General features: G+C 41.1%; 1 protein-coding gene across 3 annotated transcripts in view; it reads right to left on the bottom strand.

Annotated features, from left to right (window-relative positions):
• The window catches only part of CSMD3 (CUB and Sushi multiple domains 3), a 592,443-nt gene extending 572,691 nt beyond the window's left edge, over positions 1 to 19,752 (bottom strand). For all 3 annotated transcript variants that reach the window (XM_071421704.1, XM_071421705.1, XM_071421706.1), the window contains exon 1: positions 19,390 to 19,752. In XM_071421704.1, coding sequence (XP_071277805.1) covers positions 19,390 to 19,567 — 178 coding nt within the window. In that variant the 5' untranslated portion in view covers positions 19,568 to 19,752. The remainder of the gene's footprint in view (positions 1 to 19,389) is intronic.
• Positions 19,753 to 24,142: the final 4,390 nt, after the last annotated feature.

The following is a 24,142-nucleotide window of genomic DNA, read 5'->3' as shown; positions in this document are numbered from 1 at the left end:
AATTCAAATAGATCTGCTTCTGCTTTAACTTCGCTGGGTTGAATGATTTTGCATTGAGATCCACAGATGGCTCCCTGAATCTGTGATTCCCCATTACATCTCAGCATGTCTGCAGTTCAGACATTGTCAGCAGTGAAAGCACTGCTAACTGTACATAGATTAACTTTTTTTCAGCATGTTCCTCTTAGAAAAATTACCTCCCATTCCCTTATCCCTCAAAGTATGTGTCCCTCAAAGTACAAGTTTTTCATACAACACAAAACCAATACAATAACTGGAATGAGCCAAAGACACCCATGTAGACTGTTGGGTAAGCAAGCCTTTTCTTCTTTTCTGTGGGAGGGGAAAACATAGGGGTTGCTGCCTAAGGCATTATGAGCCTGAGAAATTTTCTGTAAGTTTTTAGGCAAAGTGACAATGATAGGAATATTCAAGCCATCCAAGCATTTATGCAGTGAGAAAGTGAAGAGTTGATTTTTTTTTTTTAATTTTGTATCATTTTTGTCTTAACTTTTCTGACTAGCTTTGTATAAATTGGTAAAAGTTAATTGTGAAGTATTGCTGATGTTCTTACCATTGTGTAATTTAGCACTTATATCCAGGCAGAGAATAGAGGTGGAAATGAAAATCTATTATGTTATGCAACAAAACACTAGTAGAAGAATGCATATAGAATGAGCAAACTTCATACAGGCAGAAGAAAACATCCTAAGAAAATGAGAACCTTAAAGAAGATAATTTGAAAATAATATGATGTTTGTATGCAAATAAGATACTGATGATCTCCCTTTTCTTACAGTATATTCAATTAATTTGCCACGAGGCAATGTAGGAAGAGATAACAGTGAGCTAGCAGAGTAGGGAACCTTTGAATGTTCAAAGGAGACATTCAGTCCTTTAAGACTCACAGTATAATGTGGTGTGAAATTATTATAATACATTGGGAAACGGCCTAGTTAGTACAGAGGATGTTCCACTCTGCGTGGCTGCTTTGTGCTCTGTGGAGGAGCATCCAGTGCTCCCTTCACGTCCCTTGCTCTGCACAGGTGAGCAGCCAGGCTGCCTCACTGGCAGATAAACCCCCCAACTGGGCAGAGAAAACAATAGGAAGATACCTAAAATAATTGTATGACTTCCTATTGAAGTAATGCTTACATGGAAGTAGCAACTTTTAACCCAAAGGACCACAAAGCATACAACAAAGTGAAATTTAAATTGTCCTTAGTAACTGTCTCCATAGATGAGCATCTGTGGAGTCAGGCCAGAACATGTTGCCCTAAACACCCTCACAAGGTTTGTTTGGCTCTTTTTTTATTAGTTCTCACTCCTAACAGAGAAAGTTTGTGAAATCTTGTAATGATGAGACAAAAAAGACCCCCTAGACCACTTCTCAAATAAGAACAGAACAACCAACCAACCAAAAACCTGCCACAATGTTCATAATGAAAACAGGAACAAAACTAATTTTGGTGAGGTTGCCTAAGCAGTTTTGATAAACAAGTGTTGAAATGTCTTGGGAAGGAAAAATAATATATCAAAGGCAAAACCATAATTTGTAATTTATTTGCAGTTAACTAGCAATGTACAGTGCATTCTTATTAAAGTGCAGAAACAAGAAACAATTACTTTTGCTTATTATTTTTGCAAATATATAACTTCTTCTCTCAAATTTCTGTTTTAGTCTTTGAAATGTAGAATGAGAGGCACTTGAGGAATCCTACCTTTTTTCTTCCATTTTCTGAAATTCAAGCTCCTTTTTTAGGAACTGCCAGAAATATATTAAAAAAATAAAAAAAGAAAGGTGTGCTATTACAGAGGACTGAGTTCACTACCACAAGTGAGTGCAAGAGGAAATAGACATTCTCATATGTCTATTTTGTAGTTGTGTAACAGCAACTCAAAGACCTGCTGCCTCTTAGTTGAAATGTGCTGATGGACTGTAGGAAGTAAATTATTTCAGCACTTGTAACTGTGTAAGTTATTTTATACTGTGGTATACCTTGAACTGTAAGAATGGACAGGGAGAAATTTTCAGAAGCTGATACAAATAGCCAGCAAGCTCAGAAGGGTGGGAAACTGAGCAGATGCATGGGTCTAAATAGCCATGGTGATACAGTTGTTTGACCATGGTTTTGATTTTTTATATGTTTCAGCATTTTATATAAGAATATTTATTCCACTAGTCAGCTGGAAAATGTTTGATTTTAGGTGCAAAAACATGGTATGTTAGTGAGCACAAAATCAGAAATAATACATATCTAAATGCAAATTGAAATGTAATACAATTATGAAAGTGGGGTAATCATCAGGAAAAAAATCTTTCATGTATGAATGAACTCTTGTTCTGTGAATTTTGAAAATGTTGCACAGTTTCCTTTGGTAGAAATCAAGCATTATCTGAACGTTTATCTGAAAAGAGATATGTTTTCTTCTCCTAGTGAAAAATCTAGTTCCAAGAAATTAATACCCAGTTGCCCTCTTAGCACCATGCATTAATGAAACTTGGAAATAAATCCTTCAATCAAGTTTGATCTCAATCATTAGAAATTTTTTTGTGCTGTCTGCACTGGATTTGGACCCATGCAACTTCTCAGAGCACTTATAAAACAAACCATTTATTGCTGTTTCTTAATGCAGATATGAGATGATATTACTTGCTCTTTTTAACTTTGCTATTTATGTAACTGAAAAAAATCTTGCAATAATACCCCCTGAAAAAGCATATAAAAAGGCTTTTATGAATAATTATTCATGGTTTCCATCTGTTTAAAGTAATTAAAGCAGATGATATTTGACCCACTAACTTCAAGATTTTATTTTTGGTTTTTCTCTAGCAAAGGATAGTGGCAATTCCCTTGAAGCCAATTTCTTACACAACTATAAAGAACAGAAGACTTCAAAGTGCATTTCAAACTGCAATATATATACTGAATCTTTCTGGCAATGTAGTGTTAAATTGCACACAAAAGTACCTGAATTTTCACTAACCAACAGATAATGAAGCTGTTTAACACAGAAATAAGCTCATTCCATTTTTCTCTTGATCATTATCTTAAGAATGCTGCTACTTGGTTTGGAACTGTGCATATTGTGTTACACTCATATCTACTAATTTTTTATTCATACAAGAAACTAAGCTAATGAAAATTCTGTACTGAGGAGGCTCCAAAATAGCAGTTAATGCAGTTTTTGGCAACAGTAAGTCATAGTGACAATCAGGCCAAGAAGTTCCCCGTGTTTTTGTAACATCAGAGAAATGAAGATATCCTTAATCTTCAAGATCGCAATCAACTCAACCACCTGCACCGTTATAACAGAGTTTTCTTAGAACCAGACTTAAATGCTTTCTCAAAGGGCTATAAACAACCTCTGCTTCCATTCCATCCAGCCATGCATCAACCCAGTGAATGCCTAATTTGAACATAACATTACCTAAAATGATCTTGTTATTATGCTTTTTAAAACAGATTGGACTGAGCTTAGACATAGTTTAAGAGCACAAGTGGGTATGATGTTTTTTTCTTGAACTAAAATAATGCCAAACAGTAACAGGAGTCATAGAATTATTATGTAGTTGTATTGTTCTCTATAAAACCCCCCACAAAAACGTTTTACTGTGAACCTGTACAAAGTTCTCAAAATGCAGGGTGGAATAATCATGAGCAAAAATGTTGACATTGTTGTCTTTTCTTCATGGAGACCAAAAATCTTTGGGCTTGATAGAGGGCATTCTGTGGAAGGTAAATAAGTTTGGAAGAAAGGGTACAGGAAAGGGTTTCTTCTCGTTTAACACATCTGTGTCAACAGGCCCCAAGGAAAGATGGAGATTGTGAATATGAGAACACATTTTGAGTCAAGACATTTCTGTGGCATCTCTTTGCTTCCTATCTCTTTCTTACTTTGCTGAATTCTGTTACTTACCATCAGGCCAAGAGGGAGAAGCAAACACCACTTTTGATGGACCAATGAGCTGATGCTTAACAAATTATCCTTAAACTAGTCCAATAATTACACATGTTCAAAGACATGTCAAGCAATTGTGATTAATATTGAATTCCCTTCCCTTCTTTTCTCACATTGAAAGAAACAACTGAACTAGTATGTAATCAGCAAAATGTTGTACTCAACTACATCTGCAATATTTCCTTTTCATCCATTTCAAATCTGGGACTTGACTTCATGACTGGTCCAACTGACCCATTTTCTCCCTTTGATTTTTTTCATATCTGAGGAAGTTCAAAGCTTTGCACTTTTCTATATTCTCCTGTGTACTAAAGTTGTGTGTATTAATCCTTCATCTTGAATAAGAAATCTTTATTTCAACCTTCAATAACTTGTAACTTTTCCAAAAATTTCTATATGGATTTCTCCAGGCTAGTGCTTCTCATCTTGGAAGAGGATACTGTATTGTCTATCTAAAATGTATCCATGAACTCTTAATTAAATTACAGCAATCTTGTTAAGGAGGTAGTTTCCTTATTTTCTTGTACAGTGCTAAGGAGCATTTCCTACACCAATGCCACTGTGTAATTTATCACTGAGCACTGAGTAGTCAACACACCTTCTAAAACAGTTCCTTTCCCCTTGCATTTTGAAGCAGCTGCCTTTTAGATTAAATAGATCTATTATTTAATAATTCTCAGAAATGCCCCTCAGAAGATTAGAAAAGGAAGTGTAGAAGGTTATTTAACACACTCTGCTTAGAGAATTTAGATAGCAGACTGCAATTATCCAAATTGGAATTCAGCCAGCAGATGAAGGCTAATAACAATCTTCTGTGAAAAATACCATGCAATCTTTCAGGAGCAGACATGCCAGCAACATCTCGTCTGAAACATGACAACTGCAAGATCTCAGTGTCTCTAAATTTTGCTTGGAATAGTAATTTGTTCAAATTCTAGAAAATGCTTCCAACAGAAACAGCACCATTTCCTACAACTCCAGTAATATATTTTCAAGACAGCTATTAAAGTACTAAACAGTCTCATTGTATCTCAGAAGTACTATGAAAAGTGCCCTGATTTAGAAAATATTTATGGTTCTTCTGGGTAGCAGAGAAGGCAATGTATCCAGGCAGCTCTTCTCCTGTGGCTTTTGGTCCTTGGTTAAAGCTGTCACACTGGAGAAGGGAATTCTGGGTATAGGTCCATTAATCAGAAAAACTAATTTTTTTAGGTTTAGTCACTGTGAACATGCAAAAATCTCTTGACAAGGCTCACCGCCAAAAGCTATTAAAAATACGTAGGAAGTATGGAAAGATCCTTTAATGAACTTAAAGATGTTAAAATATAAGACACAGAATAAGTGATGATCACTTGCTGAGATGATGAATCAAAAGTGGGGTTGCCACTTTCAGATTAGTGATGGCATCAGTTTTCCTCACATCTCTATCCTCAACAGAGTAAGGAGTATGTAGGGAAATTTGCTAGACTGGAGATGTTAAGATTTTTTGGGTAATCAAATGATGCAGCAATGTCAAAGTATTCCAAAATGTCCTCCCAAAATCAATAGGTGTGCAAACACAGAAGTAGGCAAGTTTTAGCTATTAATATGCATATAGGAAAATATAACTAAATGATACCTGCATGATGATGAGCTTGGAACTCAGAGTTGACCTGAGAGCTGAACTCAGAGTTGACCTCAGACGCATCACTGAAATTTCCTTGAAATTACTGACTTCATGTTCCATGACACTTCCACAAACAGAAGAGTAAGACAAAGAGAGTGAAATCTATCCCCTACAAAAAACACCAATGCACCCCTATCTTGAGCACTACCCAGACTTCTAATTTCCTTATGTCAAGAAAGGCAGACTTATATTAAAGAAGATACAGGGATGGGCAAATAGCTGATCTTGGAACCAAAGTAGTTTCTTCATAAGGAAAAATTAAAATTCCAGGTGTCTTTTTGGAGAAGGTGGCAGTCTGGAAAGAAGGTATCAGAGTAGTATGTTTCTCATTTTCATTCAGGATATTTTCTTTGAGCTTTGTCAGTCATTGCTATGGGAACCTTGAAGAAATACATTTCATTCGCCCAGCAAAGCATAAAGGCAAAAATGCTAGAGGATATTCTGTTTCCTTGAAGGTCCTGTGTGAAAGCTGCTCCACAGGCACAGCTGTGTGCCTTGGCTGGGGCAGAGATTGTGTGGAGCTGCAGCAAGGATGGGATGTCTGAGTCATCCACCCTAAGCAATCTCTGCAGAGCAAACACTGTCTAGTTTTTCAGGTGGTTATAGCCTGGACAAACTGGGGAAGATTTTCATGGCGGGAACAACAACAACAACAAAAATCTCTTCCAGAGAATCATAAAGACTCTATTCTAAAGTTGGCAGATAGTGGAGTTTCTACATTACAGAGTTTGTAAATTAGAGTCCAGACAATGGCATTTCTCTCATATTATCCTCTGCTTCCTCCTCCACTCAGTGAAGAAGAGTTAAGCATAAGTACACAGTATTAGGGCAGTGGAATGTAAATTTCGATATGTTTTGTTGGTTGTGATTTTTTTGCCATGTCAAGTCAATAAGAAATTTCTTCTATGATAATACCTCATTATCATATTAAAAATGGTTGATTGCATCTGTTTAATCATACTTTGCCAGAAAGGTGACTCAAAAAGATTGAAAAATGGAGTTTAAGTTAAACTTTTAAGCATCACCGGCTGCCTTTACATTTGCACAGATAATGCTATATCTTTCTTAAAATACTTTTTTTGTCATTGCTGCCTCCATAAGTGGATGTCTGGAAGAAAATATAGCATTGCTACAGTTTAGTATTTCCAACACAAATTTCCTTTTCTTCCTCCTTTCAAGAATTTATATATTTAACTGCATTGTGAAAGATTAGACAGATAAAGAAGCTTTCAGCAGAATCACAATACAGGTAATTAAGGGTCTGTCAGCATTTCCATTATGAACTCCATTTAGTATTAAGGGCTTAGCATTTTTCCATCATTTCAGAAAATGTCAAGCTGAAAGCTGGCATGCAGATTAGCAGCCTGGATGCAAATTTGTTTACACAAAATATTTAAATCTGCTCAGCTGTTTTAGATTTAGAGATCAGCCAGAAACTTTAAACTCTCAGGGCTCCTCATGTGTTTCTGCCAAATTCTAGACCAAATCAGTTAAAAAAAAAAAAAAGTGATTGGTTAATAAACTTTTGACTCATTGTCTTCTAAAATTTTGATACTATTTACTTGAAACTTTAAAAAGGATTTTAGATTTTTGGTCATCTTGCAACTGTAGTCTTACTCCTGCCATCTTTATAAATGAATGATGAATTAGAATAGGATTTGAAAACTATAATAAAACCCGATTATTAATCTTGTAGTCTGAAGCATTGTTTTTGTCAACTCACTTAACTACTCTCATAAGACAGTGAACCAAAAGGGACCAAAGCTTGTAAGGTTTTTGAGTGTCAATAACTTACCCATCTAGCTCTAATACCATTTTAGGGTACTGGCAAATAGAATCTGGTGGAGTTCATCTGTTACAGCTTTTCAGTTTCATCAGTTCAGTTCCATGCAAGATATAAACAGTTTTGTAGAGCTGTCACATCCTAAATAAACTCCTCTGTATTGAAATGAGTATTTTGCTTTTTAGTATCAATATGCTCTGTTCTGCTAAAAGTCAATGACAAATCTTCAGTTCAGTGGGGACAAGCTCTAAAATAATCTACTGGTAAATATTTCAATAAGGTTATAATTGAATGGATGATCACTCTTTTCAAAAGTACACTTCTCACTTGAGAAGCAAGAAGCTTTGAATGGGGAGACTTAGAGCCACCAAGCAGTGTGAAATAGAAACACTGTTAGGAACACCAACGGAGCCATCAATAGAAAAGAAATAAAAAAATAGTATTGTCATGTAAGAAAAAAAAGACAATAAGATTGTAAAATAAGGACATTCATGTAGATAATGAGCATACTTTTAATACTGATAAGAGATGGGAAAAGAGGAAAAATCAAAGATACACCTTCTAAAAAGTGCACAATCATCCAAGCGTGCCAGACAAAAAATAGGAACCTTGCCCAGAGCAATATGAATTAAAAGCACAAAAAAGGTATGATACAAAAGAGATAGTGGAAATAAATTTTGCACATATGAAGCATGGAGGAAGCAGATGAGGAGAAATGGTTGATCAAAAAATATACCCATATCAGTTTGGCCAGAGGATGTTTACCTACAGGACACTGTGTACTAGCTTAACAATGCAAAATAATAAAACTTGTAAGAATGAAGAAAATGTTCTTCAGAAAACACCTCAATATTGCAATCCAAGTGATGTTTTCAGAAGTGATGATTCAATGCTCATTGTATTGCATACATATTCTAAAATAAATTAACCATTTTCCATATAGTTACCTCAGATCTATTGTAAATTCCTGCAGGAAATTCATGTCTCCTTAATAATTACAGTGGTTCTGATGAGCAGATTCTCTCCTTAGTTGGTATCTGTGGCACACTCTGACTCTTAGATTTGTGTTAACTCAGCTGTCAATGGATTTCAAAGAGGGGACAAATACAGGAGGCCCCAAAGGGAGCAATTTGGAGCAGTACCTTTCACAAATCAGATACACAGCAAACCCTCCTGACTTCATTGGAATACACAAAGTCAATGGGAGCAAGTGTGTAACAGCATCCCGACAAATCTAGCCTGGTTTTACCGTATGGGATTTTTTTCCTTTTATATTTATTTTCTTATTCTACAATATTATGTAGAATCCAGAGTCCCAACAAGTCAGTGGTCATCCCAGAACAATGATATTAGTAAAGGATTAACAAGAGTAATATTAGATCTGTAAAATTTCTCTTATCATGTCACTTGGACAGTTAAACTGTATACATTAGAGCTTGAAAAACCAAGAAGATATATCTTGGATTTCCAAAATATATCAAGTGTTCCAATTTTAACTATCTGATTCTATACTGTTCATTTATACACAAGTGAGTGTAAAAATATCTCACTATTAAATTCTGGATTTTTTTAAGTGTGTTTTGAAGTTTTCTTCTTTGGGGTGAATGGGTATTATTTTGGTTACCAAAAAATAATCAGGTAAACAGGCATGAGATACTGAAGAATGAAAAGAAATATAACTGAAAAACCACTCTTTCAATCTTGCACTCTTGGAGATGATATAAAATCCAAAGAACTTCCTGAAAAAGTTAGTAAGTCTAATCTATGACTGTAAGGCTGGGAGGATATTTCATTTCCTAGCATATTACCTTTACATGATTATTACTTTGGGCCAAAAAAAGGACTTTACAAATTACATGGAAATTGAAGAGAACTTTCTATATTTTTCTGCAGGCTTTATGTTATTGGGACTTCTCCAGCAGTACTTGTGGAGTGGGAAGAGAATTTGGGAAGGGAGCCCAGAAGTGCAGAGGAGGCTGAATAAATTCAGAAAAATTACAGGAGCTAGTTGATGAGCTAGATTTGAGTGTAGTAAAAATATATGGCTAGAGCTAAGGAGAATGGTGGGGTTTTTTATGGGTAGTCTAATTTAAAAGTAGCTGAAAATAGTGTAGAAACTCATACATGTTTCAATGGACTGCAATTGTAGTACTAGAAAAATTTAGGAATTTTGAAGCATATCCTTAGGAAAGTTATGGAGGTAGGCATTCAGGAGTCAGCAGTGCTGTTGAACTTGTTCTATATTAAACATTATTCTGTTGCTCATTTCTATATCAGATAAATAGCTTTGCAAATCAAACATTTGTCAGTACATTTTCAAGAAGACTGTGTCTTATAAGGTTGATTGGTGCAACTTTCCACTGCTGACAGTGCAAATGCCAATATACTTCAGTATATTATACCAATAAAAACTCTCTAATCAGCTGAGAACTTTTGTGAGCACTATATTGATGCAAAGATTGTCCTTTTATTATGTGTATTTCTTCTCTTGTGGCCACTAAAATTGCATAGCACTCATCACTCAGCACTGCTGGTTAACAGTTGGACGTGATGGTCTTTGAGGTCCTTGCCAACCCACCCAAATCTGCCATTCTATGCAACAAGCATTGCTCAAGTCAGCAGGAGTCATATAACTGAAGTGTCAGCACAGATGCATTCAAGGGAAATCACAGAAGATGAGAGCATAATCATGAATTAGGCAGAATTCTTCCTGAGAGAGGACACAGTTACAGATGCCTGCTACCAGGAGTGCTGGTGTGTCTGTTTTCCTGCATGCCCCTGGAGATGCAAGAAAAAAGCATCTATTACCACAAAGCCAATGGCCATGATTATGTCAGGTGGCCAAAGACCTATTCTTTTCTTCCCCAAATCTTTGATTAGCCATGTAGGCTTCCCAAGAGTCAGGTTTGGAACTTTTGGTTTCCACTATATTTCAGTTCTTTTGATTTTGACTCAGCATATTAGATGTCTTTAAAATAAGGCAGTGGCAATACAAAGAATGTGTTAGAAAAAAATGCAATAAAACTAACATGGAAACTTTCTGATTTTTGTGCTTTGGTTTTACTAGCTAATTCAGCATTTTCAAATATAACTCCATACTGGAATATATGATAACCTGATACAAGTAAAACCAAATTGCATTTATATTAAATTTGAAGCATTTTAAACGGCAATCTATTTTCTTAAGTCCTCCTAGTTCCTCTGCAGCCATTAGCAGCATTGTGCAAATTCCAAAATGCTTTACTGAAAAACAAAAAAAATTAATATGAAATCTTGAAGCTAGGTTAAAAAATTGCTGTACTTCATCATATGTCCTGACAAAAACAGGACTATTCTGGGGTTCTAAGGGCTACACCTGACATTGTATTAGCATACTATCATTACACTGAATCCAGTAGACTCATCCTGCTGATGTGACCCTCAGTGAAATGGGGAAAGAGCATTTTCCTACTGTATCCAAATATATAATTTATTTTCCCTTAATCATAAACAATTTACTTGTGTAATCCTTCAGTTTACAATGCAATAAGAGTTTTCCAAAGACCACTTCAAATTAAAATATCAAGCATATATTGTGAAATACATTACTTCTGTTGTAATTAATATTTATGAGTCAAACAAAATATATGTAAAGAAAATTGTAATTCAAAACTCAGTACAAAAAGAAACAGGAAAATCTATTCTCAGAGATCTTATTCTGGACTCTCCTTTTGCCTTCAATGGGCTCAAACAACAGACAGCTTAGAGGTTCTTTTTATATCCTGTTTTACAAATTTAGCTACCTTTGGGTCAAAGCTCATACAAAGAAGCAAAAATGCAACTTTTAGTACAGGCTTTTAGAATACTTTTAATTAGACTGAGCTTCATTTCCCAAAATAATTGCACAGCAATCAAGAAAGCTAACTAATAGTAGACTGTGAAGTTTTCATTATGGGTCAGATTAAATAGTGGAGAAAGGGTTTCGTAATTCAAGTAGTTCCATCTCAACAATATGTTCAGTGAGAATATGTGTGCTTTGCATTTCTGTGGTTCATTTTCACTAAGGACTCCAAACTACTAATTTCCCTCAAAGGCTATGTTCTATTCTTCTACCTTAACCAAGGTATTTGCTTGCTGGGTTTGAAAATGGCTCTATGAGGAGATAATGATGGCAGAGGGTTCATTTTAACTGCACTGAAATACAGCCACCTCTGAGATATGTCAGTCTCTTCAAAGGATAATACCAGTATTAAAATAAACCAGAAGATAGCACAGAAATGCTCATTTTTTTGTATACTTGAAAGGTGATTAGATGTTTTCAATCTACTAAAAACAATTTATAGAAACTATATTTGGTAAAAAACCCTTAAATCACTAGGAATAAATATGACAGTCAATTCTTTTTTTTTTTTAATTACTGGTTTTAGTAACTAGTGTTTTTTCTTTTCATCAAGCTTTTCTCCTAACAAGTACACCTAGCTATCACTACTATCACTCTTCTTTTGTTAGTGAAATAAATTATGTATTATAGTGGAACTTCCTTCTGAGGTTCGGAATACACAATAAATTAAGAGGTAATAGGTAACTTAGGAAGGACATAAGTTTTGAGTTGTTACTTGTGCCTTTGACAGGTAACAATGCAGTCTTTGGAATTTCTTCATAACATAATCAAATATGTGGATATAATTTCTACACATGCATATTACATATGCATGTGTAGACATATACATATACATATTTCCATGAGAATTGAATCAAACTAGTTACATACATAAGGCTAATAAGTTACATAAATAAGGGAAACAGACAGAATAGAATTCAAGGTCATAAATAGTGATTCAATACCAGTATAATCCAAATAATCAACTCAGTCATTTCTGCCTCAAGCCTCCAAATTCTTTCAGTTCTTTTGCAAAGACAGTCTGTGCTATTTACAGGCCTTGGGGGATGAGAATTCATCACCCCAGGAATGTTTCTGTGGTAAAATTATTTACAGTTATTTTCCTTATTTCTATGATACAATGCAAATATGACACATGATGCTATGAAGCATTTTGTAGAATCCAAGGGAAAATGGGCAGTCCATCTCTCTGTGTCTGTGCTGGCTGCATCCCATCTTGTTTTTCAACAAGAGTTCTAGAAGAGGAGCAGCCCTGCTGGGATCCCTTGTTTGCCATTCATCAATACGCCAGGGCTCACCCTTTATGAGTAACACTGTTCCTAAATCTATAAACTTACCCAACTAAGATTTCAGACCCTGGGAAGGACATGATGAATTCCCACTATTCCCATCTTTGACATTTACAACGGTACTCAGCATCTGTAATGCTGAAATTATGAAGCCATACTAAATCTTACCCGTTCTGTGAGAACAAAGCAATGCAACAATGATTGTAAATCTGCCCAGGAAAGGTAAACAACTGAATGTAAACAAGTACAAATGTAAATGTGTGTCTGTGTGTATATGTGTATTTTAAATAATCCTCCTTATAGTTCAATATCCTTCTCCATTCTACTTCCCAGAAGATTAACTGGATATTGGGAAGGAGATCTTCAACATTTTCTACTACTAGTTTTTTTTTGTTTGTTTGTTTGTTTTTTTAAAGGGAGTTTTAAAAATAGTGCACTACATGTCACACCCTGTTCTATTTAGGCCTAAGATAATTGGCAAATATTGTCCCTTGAATTTTAGATAAAGACAAATGTTATCCTTTTTTTGTAAAGAAATTGTACCCTTTCGCTGACAAGGAAACATTCTTCTGTAAATTTGATTAAAAGGCATGTGTCTAAATCTTGTAAATGTTATGGATTTTTGCAATAAACTCTAGCATGGAAATTACTTAAAATTTTGAGGTAAGGTTTATAACCTTGCAATAATTTATTTTATCAGATGTGGCTCTGATTTATGACTTAAAAATTGCTTCTTCAAATATCTCACATTGTAAGAGCTGTCTTAAAAATATAGGGGTTTAAGAAAAAAACCCAACAGCTTAGACCAAGTTGTCTGTTCTCTTCTGACTGCTCTTTGCTGGAAATTTCTTTGTAAGTTAATTGGTAAGCTAATTTCCCTCAAAGGCTTTGTTCTGTCCTTCCAACCTCAACCATTATGGTCAGAAACACAACCTGAATGATATGTATCAGCAAGTAATTGAAGCTGAGATATCACAACCCCATGGAATTAGAATGGAAGTTTCCTATAAGTGGAAAAAAAACCCCAAAACAACAACTAATTTTACAGCAGATCATAAAGCCTTTCTTATTCCAACCATTCCAATTTATCAGATTCTGTAGAATCAAAATTTTATATATAATTTTAATTTATTTTATAGCTGCTTTTAATTATACTGTTTCTCTGTGTCTCAGTATCATAATGCTGGACTCACTTGGCCTTGCTACAGAGATGCTCACATGTCCCCCAGACTCCTACTAGAGCCACCTGAAATTGTAAATGCTCAATACCTCTGAAAATCAGACAATGTCTAAGACAGTATTTTTTTTTAAAGCTACAACACAAGGCTGTCTTATTCTTCAGAACATTTCCCCTGAAAAGTTTTTACGATCAGGCAAATTGAACTATCCCCATAGGATATTTTAAAACCTTTTCAAATTTCTCTGAACAAGTATGTGATTTTCTTTCTTGTTACTAGATACATGTGCATGCAATGGTTTCAAACTTCAGATTTTGTGGGTAGTTCTTCACATCATGTCAACGACAACCAATTTTATCACAAATGTTCATACAAACCAGTGCTTTCAGCCAGATGAAGAGTGGAAAGAATGCAGGATTTATATGAACGCCATGGTATGAAACAGGGAAGGAAGGCAAGGCAGAGCAAAGCAAGGGAAAAAGGCAGCAGAATGAAAGACAACGGACAAATGAGAGGAACAGAGGCCAGTCCATGCCTTTCCAAATGTGATGTTTCAAAAGCAGTCTGTATCTTAGGAGATCCAAAGCTGTTGGCTGCTGAAATCCAGGACGTGCTAGTCACTCCACTTGCTGTGTTTCTACAGCCTTTCACTAGCCTGGTGCTAATTGTTATGGTTGGAGATAAAGGACACTAAGCTAGATGGGCAATTATCCTGCTAGACTTGTTGCTCAAAAACATCCTCCCCCGCCCCAAACACAAGCAAACAAGGAAAAAACACCGGTATACTGCGAGCTTCTGCTATGTTTCTGCACAGGAATTTTGGAAAAGGAGGAATTTTGAAGCACATCCACAGAATTCTTTAGGTCTCATGCACTGCTGCTTGCAAACTGAGATGCTGATAATGGAGTTGAAGGTACAGCCTGTCGTCCCTCTCCACCCTGGATGGCTGCTCAAGTGCTCAGCCTCTCGCAGAGGAACGGGCTGGTTGTGCTTAGGGACTGAGGGGCTATTTCTGTGTGTCAGCCGAACAAACCAATCAGCCGACCAGCCTTGCCGTCCGAAGACGCGCAGGAGTGACCGAGATAAAGTAAGCAAAGCCGAAGGACGGAATTCTGTCAGCAGGAGTGCCCGGAGGTGCGGACACCTCAGCGCTGCTGGGCCGGTGCCGCTGCCGGGTGCCGCTGCCCGCGGGCCGGCTCCGCCTTGACCCTGCTGCCTCTCACAATGAAAGAGAGGAAAGGAAGGTGAGGCTCTCCTGTGCCCTTTGTGAGACCCGAGGGGCACCGGCAGGGAAAGGAGAAACAGTCCCTGCTGGCGCTGCTGGGAGGGGTCGTGTGCTGCTTCACTGCTGCCCTGCAGGAGAGGGGGAGGAGGAGGCGAGCGCTAAGCGGGGGCACAGCCGTGCTGTGTTTTAGCCCTGAGAAAGGCGGGGGTGACAGAGGGTAACTTTGCCTGCAACCCTGAAGAGCTGCGTAGCTTGGAAACACGGCGGGTCGCGGTGCGCAGCCCACTGAGCACAGCCAGCCCCGTGTCACCCGCGGGGGCTACGCAAAGAGGCTCCCTAGAGGAGGTGAGCGGGTGTGGAGGAGTTGGAAAGGAAGGACGACGCTGTCCCTATCCCCCTGCATGAGTGCATAGGCACAAACACAAGAACTAACTCAACACACAGACATGCACACAAAGGTGCAGCGCCGGCATCAGCCATCTGGATATGAGGAAACCTGGACCTGCTGTTACTCTCCCGACCATCCCCGCCTCGGGGACAGAGCCAGCATCTCGCCGCGCCCACCCGTGCCCACTGGGGAAAGCCATCCGCCAGTAATCCCATCGTCAGAAACTCCATAAATCAAGTGACTGGGAAGGAAGCGGTGGGGAGGGGCTGGCAGAGCATGAAGGGAGCGGGATTAAGGTTGGAATGAGGGAAAAGGGAGATGGCAGAGGTGGTTAAAAGAATGCTTTGTCCCTGCTAAATAGTCCCACATGCCAGGTACCCATCACTGGAAATGGAAATGCTTTTCATTTTCTCATCACTTCTCTTGTCAATGAGCCGTTTAAAATCTCAGTGCTTCATCTCCCTTTCATTTTAAAAGCTGCCCTTGTTCTGCTTGTCACAACTGCAAGAAGGGAACAGAGAACAACAGCAGCGGCAAAGCTTCATTTTAGCCGGGCAGACAAAAGTCGACCTTGGTGCTCTCTCTCTTGGAGAGACAGCCAAATAGAAGAGATGGAGGAATCTTGCTTGATTTCCTCTCAGATTTGCCTCCACTAACAATCGCAAGCTTTTTATTTTTTTCTTTTTTTTTTTTTTTCTTTTTTTTTTTTTTTTTGTGGAAGGAGGTGCCAAGCCAAAGGCGTGCAAGTCCTCTCCTAAATCCCAGGAGGCAAACCTCATTGATACTGCCTAATTTTTTCCCACTCTTTCATGCCCTCTTCCACACTTTCTGTAAGGGAGTTAGACAGTGGAGTTTTCCATTCTCTCCTCCTCTAAACTTGGTTTGTATCTCCCTTGCCTCAATGGTGCTTCTCATTTCTCCCATGGTGTGAGGGGAGGGTGCTTTCCTGGGTGCCTCCTTCATCTGAAGGGAAGAGCACAGGATTCATCACCCCCTGTAACTGATCAGGAATCACTCTGCTTGGCCTTTTCTAAAGGCTGGATCATGGATGTAGTTGATTGTTTTAATGCCTTTCACACCACTCAGTTTTCAGTGGTGTCATTTCTTTGCTTTTTTACTCCATTCCTATTGAAGGAAGATTTTGTTGGAGATGGTTCCATGGCATAAATGGGATATTGTATAAGCAAGACTTTAATTGAAAAAGGAACAATTCCTTTTTACTTAGCTCTACCTATCACTCCTTCCTCAGCAGTTCTGACAATTTCCTTTCTTCCACCTTCTCCTGCTTTCTTCTCCCTTTTCTAACCCCTTTTAGTATTGTTGAAGGTTCCAAAGAGTCATTAATTTATAGATAAACATGAAGGATTTGTTTTGTCCATACTAATATATCCAAGGAAAGCCTAATTATCCAGATGTGAGTGTGGTTCCTTAAGCATCCTGAGATAGTTTGGCATATGTAATGATGGGAGAGCTGTGGATCAAAACTGGGGAAACGATGACAGGACAATGACAAAAATTGGAAAAGCCTGAGAGGCAAATATCAAGCAAAGATATGTGGAAATGGTCTGGATGACAGGAATGACAGCAACAGTTTGGGCATTATGATGTGGTGCTGGACTGTTCAGTAGAAATGTTTAAACAAGGAAGGGTATGGGCTAGAGCTTGCAGAGATGGGGTGTGGTAAAAAGGCCTTGCAAAGCAATGGTAGAGCAGATGTAGGATCTGTGGAGTCATCTTGCTCCCAACATCTGGAATGTTTTACGTGGGCAGGTATTCATTCATCCTTTGCCTCTGCTTTCTGGGGGCAGGAGCTCTGTTGACACAATGGGAATGTAAATCGAAGTAAAATGCTTTCATTCACGGGAGTGGAAGGAGGATTAATACAAACACCCAGAATAGATGCAGTGCTGCAGTGAGTGTAAGCCAGCTCTGTAAGGCTTGGCTGCCTAAAGGAACTCACATCCAGAATGTAAAATATCACCGCCTGGGTCGGCAGTTTCTGGGTGAGCCGCCCCAGTCCAAAGGAAGTCTATGGAAACTGCCAGGATCGGGGAAGCTTAGGCCTTAACAACGGGAAGAAGTAGAAACAGCCAGTTTTGCAAAACCCTTTTTTCTCTGTTTCTTGGGCTGTTTCTGGCGCTCCATCGCAGCTTTTGCCCTCTGTGCTCAGCGTTTTTTCCTTACCCCACCCCCAAGGGCAAGCGGCGGCTCTCAACAGGTGCTGGGGAAGCCGCTCCGCTCCGCTGCGCCCAGCGCGTCCCGCGGTCGGGTGCTGCCGCCCCGCGACTCGCGCTCACCTCGCAGCAGCCGCGCCGGAGCGCCCGCACCGCGCCCGCACCGCGCCCGCACCGCGCCCGCACCGCGCCCGCGGGCCCCGCGCAGCCTGGCCGGCAGCCAGCCCGGGGCTGCGAACCCTGGCACCCGGCACCCAGAACGCGCTGATGGCAGAAGGCTGAACCAGGGAAAAGAAATGCCCCCAAAGGCCCGGGCCGGTGCTAACAGCAAATCGTCTCCAGCCCGGGGCAGAGCGCCGGGAGCGGCTCCCTTCAATAGATGCAAAAACAGAAAGGCTGCCTTTAATTACAGTGTGCATAAACGTCGCAGGCAAGCCCCTTGGATACCCCGCGTCAGGATAACGCGGGATGAGGTAAAAGCCCTCCAGACCCTCCCCGTGAAACGCGAATTGTCTTTTTCAACGCGATGCAAATGGGGGGAAAAGCAGCTGCAAAGCTCTACAATAAACTGTTTCATCCAAGCCAGCGCCAGCTCAGGAAGGCGCGCCTTTGAATGCCACCCCCACAAGACACCTCCTTCCCACCCGTGCAGGCAACCTCTGTAGGCGATAACCAAGTCTAAAAACTCGGAGGGGATCGATAATGTCTACTACATATTCTGGGAGTGTATGAGTGTGGCGGGGAGGAGGGATGAGGATGAGGAGGGGGATAAAAGGGTGATTAATCGGATATTAATCACTGGCCACAAACAAGGGGAGATTATTTCGGGTAGGCAGCCGACTGTGAGGAGTAGCAGAATAGATCCTTTTACTGAAGGCACGCGTGATGGGATCGGCACTTCACTGTTTAGCGATGCCTGTGTAATTCTGCAGGTGCACATTATTCAAGCCACATATTTCTTCTTTTCTCTGTGTGTAGCATTTCCCTTAACTGCCTGCAAGCACAGACTTAGTGAAGATATTTATGCCGCTAACTAGACATTTCCTTTTTGCCCTCCTTTCATGAACACAGAAGCAAGAAGAAAGCAAAATAGCCCCTGCCTCGGGAAAAAAAAAAAAAAATAGAGATAAAAGCCACCATCCAAACTCCCTCACACACATCAGAGAAAAGCGACCAAGGGAGGGAATAGAAAAGGTGTCGATCTTTGCATCCAGCGACAGACCAAGGCTGAATTCCTAACGCACCTTTCCGACAGCCTGGGAGCCCTGCATGCGTACAGACAGCTGAGCGTGAAGCGCATTTCGGGCTGTGAGACGGCTTCGAGTACGCTGGGCTCCTCCGTAACTTTCCCCACGCAACGGGTTAAACTAATAAGTGCATCGATACAGGCATTCCCGCAAAGATCCCGCTGCTCGACCGAAATCCAGAATTGTAGGTAATTCCCCCACACACCCGGCACTAACATCATCGTCACCTTAAAAAAAGTGAACCAGTGGGATTTGTTTGAATATACACTAGTTAGAGGCTATATGAAGCAACTCACGTCTCCGTTTGAGCATACTGCAAGAATATTTATTGAGCCCCAGCTCAGTCACTGCATTGAACGCCAGCTCTGGCAAGCAAATACATTTCCTATCTCCGAAGAGAGCTCTGAATCAACTCCTTCTTTCCTCCCCGCCTTAGCGATCGTTTATATATTTCCATTGCAAAGTACCAAGGGCAAAAATATAAAATAAGAGATAAATATATTTTGAAATACACCTTGATACAAGGCGAGAGCTTGCAACGCCCTGACAGAAAGCAAATGGACCCCTAAAAATATACCACTCAAATACTACCCTACCTTTCACACACGAAACCATCAATAAAAAGACGAGGTTCCAAAATGTAAATCCACTTTTAATCTCCATTTTCTTCACCAGGATGAAGTCCAGCCGGCCACATTTAGTACATCCCCTTTCCCAAAAGTCTGCTAATTTCGATTCCTTTGCACGGATTTCCCCTCTGCAGATCCCTTTCATATTATTCTTGAGAGCTCCTAATTCCTATTCCTCGGCCAGGCGCAGCGGAGTTGTTGCTGTTGATGGTGCGCGGTCACAGCTCGGAGTGAATGGTGTTTCTGGGATACCACAGCAACCTTGACGAGGACTCAACCATCTCTCCAACGGGGGCACAAAGTCTCAGCTACTCTCGATCGTGTCTTTTCCTCCCCCACCCCCCCCCCGCTACCCCAACTCCCTGCACAGCCGAAACCCACCACAATCCTCCCTCCTCGCAGCATCCACCGGGAGCCACGGGAGAGCACCTCAGCGCTCACACGCTCTCTCCAATAAACTCCGAACAGTATTTGCGATTGAGACTCTCCCCCCACCCCCTTGTTCTCTCAAGAGGATCAGTTCTGCCTGGGAGAGCGGCTCGGGAGATAACGGAGTGCCGGGATCCCCCCGCCGCCCGGCGGAGCCTGGGGCGGCCGGCGCGGCGGGGCTCGCCCATCCCGCTCGCGGCAGCAATCACAGCCCCGTTATTAAGCACACACGTGCGGTGCTCGGGGCTGCCATGGCCACAGCGGCTCGCACACAGCGGCTCACCCGCGCCTTCGGGCACACACCCCGCGGCAGCGAGCGCGGCCCCCGGGGATGCGCAGCCTGGTTGCTCTGCGCGGGGACATCAATTACAGGCCGGGCGGGGGAGCGCGGCGGGCACAGCCCGGCTCCCCTTGCGCACAGCTGAGGGGGCCCCTTGGCGCGGCGGGCGGGGGCCGGGGCCCGGCGGGCGGTGGCTCCCAGCGGGCCGGGCCGGGCCGGGCCGGGCCGGGCGAGGAGCGGGGGCGGCGCGGCCGCGGCTCCGCCAGAAGAGCGCGGGCGCCACCTGCCGGCCGCCGGGGCCGCGCCGCTGCGCGGGGGCGGGGGCGCTGCGCGGGGCGGGGGGGCTGCGGGAGCGGCGCTGCCCCGGCCTGGGGAACCCGAACCGCGCTTGGGGCTGCGCTCCTGGGCCCGCCCAACCACCGCGCAAGCTGCGCCGTTCCGCCGCTGCGGAGAGCTTGTGCAGGGGGCGGCCAGGCACCGCCCGCGGCGCGGAGGCGCGCACGTGGGTGGGCGCGGGGGTGTTGTCCCAGGTGTGCGGGGGCGGTGGGAGTAGTGGGGGGGCATTTCTGCGCGTAAAGGCTGCGCGCGTGTGCCGGCCCCGCAGTGCGTGCGTGGGAGGTTTCTCTTGGGGGCGGAGTGAGTGTTTGGGTGCCCGTGTGCCTGTCAGCGTTCGCGCTGCACGAGTGAGTGTCTGTGCGTGCTCGCGTGTGCTGCCGCGATGAATGTGAGTGCGCGTGTGGTGCGTGTTTGTGCGTGTGCCCGTGTCCGTGTGTGCAAGGCTTGTGTGGCTCGGTGCGGGTGTGTGAGCACACGTGTTTTGTGCATACGTGCACGCTTCAGTGTTTGTGTGAGTGTGCATGGGTTCTTTCTGGTGCCTCTTTGTATGTGTGTATTTTGTGCACGTGTATTTGTGTGAATGTGCTCTAACACGTCACATGTGTGCCTCTGATGTGCTTTTGTCTTGCATGTGTGTGCACACAGGTTTGTTCACACACCTGTTAATTCATGCAGGTTTGTGTGTATAAGTTGGCTGGTATGGCGGATGTGTGTACATGCACATTTGTTAAATGTGTGACTTCTGTAAATGCATAACTTGAAGTGCCGATGGAAATGGACATGGGTGTATGAGCTGGGAAATTGTGGCAGCCAGTAACAAAGCATGTATCTTTGAAGGTGTGTCCACGGAGGGGTTTGCGTTTCCCTGTGTTGAACTGTGTGGAGGTGTGTCTTACGTGCATAGAGTGCATTTTTGGAGAGATCTCTCCTGGTTAGGAACTTGGATTGTGAACTGAGGCTTTCTGTATAGGTGTAGGTGCATGTATGAATTTGTATGACCACATATTTGTATATATACACAATATATGTAATAGTGCCACAACACCACAGATAATAGTATTGAAGAAATCTGTAAAGGTAATGATTCACTCTTTACTGAGAAAGCACTGTGTAAAAGAGGAGGTTTGCATGGCTGTAATTCTGCTCCCATGTGGGTGTCAGGGTGAGCAGTATGTGCCTTTCTTCCACCTGTACTTAAACCCTCTTTCAGTGAGGCCGGCAGTGATTCAGAATGTGGCTCTGCACACGGCTGGCTGTACCCGCCTCTATAGCTCTCATGTGTGAGGAAAGAATCACTTCAGCTACAAGTGCTGACACTAACCAGTCCCATTGGATCCATACATGTTTGTTGACTGGGGAGAAGCCAAGGTATATATTTCACAGCCCTGTGTACCATCCACAGCCTTCTCTTGCTGACACATAAGTCCTGAAGTGTGACTACTGTAACTGAAACTTGGTAGGCTTGTTTTCTTCCTCTGCAGTGACACAAGAATGTGATTGCACAAGTGATGTGAGCCTTGTGTTGGTGTTAAGGGCAGTGCCATGGTAGGATCAGTGTTATGACAAAATTTCATTTAAAATTTTCAACATTTTTAAAACAAGTGGTTCTTATTTTAGCTAAAGTGGGATAGGTGAAAATCACTTTGTTCTAAACCTGTCAACTGCATTTATTAGTTATGGAATCTCTCTCTTTATTAGATACATGTATTTACATTTATGCATGTAACTGTAGTCCATTTTTTCAAGAGAAATTCAAAACTGAAGACTTGTGCTTTCAGAACAGCATAGATGGCCACACCTCGAGTATTCATATTTTGGGGTGTGTGTCTTCAGAATAAAAGTCTGCCTTTATTCCCCCAGGAACACTTTCTGGTTCTGAAATTCAAAATCCCTTGGGGTAAATACTTTATCAGTTGTAGAGGATAGGAAATAGATACTGAAGATACAGACTTGTTATTTCTAATTCATGCATTGCATTGCTCAATACTTCAATACCTAACTTATTTAGAGGTCTTACTTTAATGTCATTAGAAGTCACATCTGTTTGGCATCCAAAAAGATTTATGCTGCAAGTTATCTGTATTATTTCTGAAAATGAACTTTTGGTTCATCAATTAGATGCTCAGCATGAACAAAGAATTGCTTACAGTTAAAAAAGGAACCAAAGTGTTTTTTTGGTTTTTTTTTTTTTTTTTGGTTTTTTTTTTTTTTTGTGGTGCAATTCCTAGTAATTTTCAATGAAAACCCTTAGGTTTTCAAGTAATTTAGATGCATTTTAAAAATAGCACTTCAGCTACTAAGGCAAATGCTAGGCACATTTGGCTAGAGATGGACTGGAATTTCTTCATAGTTCACCCCCCACCCCAACCCTCCAACACGGTGATGCTGCATTTTTCTCGTGATTGATTTGTTGTTCAATACCAGTGTCCCATAACCTTCTGTGTGATTCTGGGTTCAAGTTGTAGATTATGCTGTATGTTTCATACTCATAATGTGTCCTCCACCTCCTCCATCTTAGTTTTCCTTCCTGTCTTTCTTTCCCCTCTCTCTCTCTCCCCTCCTTCTCTCCTTTCTCCCCTCAATTTCTTCTCTTTCTTTCCTTCCCTTCTTTCCCTTTTTCCTTCTTGTGCTTCTTTACTCTATTTTTCTTCCTCCCTTTGTGTTTTATGTTTTCTTCCCCATTCTTTTTTTTTCTCACCCTCTTTTTTTTCTCCTTCTCTCCGTTCTCAGTTTTGGCATGGTCAAGCTTATTGATCATTTGGGTATCAGTCAAGGATGAAAGTGACTTGGCAAGGACCATTAAGTCAATCACTATTATTAAATACTCCCAAGAATTTTAAAATGTGCTGAAATCAGAAATGGGCAGATACTTAACTGTCTGACCTGTCAGGCACATGAATATCAGCATTGCTAGGGGAAAACTTGTATCCCAGACCTGACAGGCTGTGATGCCTTAGTTACACTATCTGTAAGCAGGCACTTGCCTCTGAATCTCCAAGAAGTAAATACACCAAAATAGTTCTACAGAATAAGGTGTTACTATTGGTATTCACATTTTCCCCGTTCACAGTTCCCTGCTCACTTTGCCAAGGCAGATCAAATTTGAGTTTGATAATTACATTACGAATTCCTCCTACGTTTTCAGTTGCATTTGTTATTCTTCATTCACTGTCATATACTTTTGTGTGAGGTAGCTGTATTTTGTTAAATAGCTCCTACATTTTGCTTCCAGGTAACGTCACTCTAATTGTGGATAGACTGATTGCTCTGCTTTAAAAAATGCACTGGGGTCTTCTGTGACAAATAATGCTGTGAATAATATGGTGCACAATGCTTGCAAATACAGACAGCATATGTAGGCATGTGCAAAGCATATAGGCGGTGATATTTAAAAAGGAGTATTTGACTTGGGATACAAAATTCATTCACTTATATAATTCTTTTGCAAATCCTGACTGCAGAATATTCTGTATTCCTGTAACTTAGTCTGTGTGGTTATAAATGCTGGTACGATTGTTGGTCTGAACTCTGACCCAGAACACAGACTGCATGTGTATCAGTGAGACCTAACATTCTTGAAAACAATAGGAGAGTATCACAATCACATGCTGTAAACTTCCATTTCCTCACTTAGGCTTTTGAACATGTTGGAGTCCTTCAGGGGAGGTCACAAAG

Source organism: Agelaius tricolor, unplaced genomic scaffold, assembly GCF_023055355.1.
Source record: "Agelaius tricolor isolate 1412-34295 unplaced genomic scaffold, bAgeTri1.0.p SCAF_2, whole genome shotgun sequence".
NCBI classification, from domain to species: domain Eukaryota; kingdom Metazoa; phylum Chordata; class Aves; order Passeriformes; family Icteridae; genus Agelaius; species Agelaius tricolor.
This window is presented reverse-complemented; position numbering and strand designations above follow the sequence as displayed.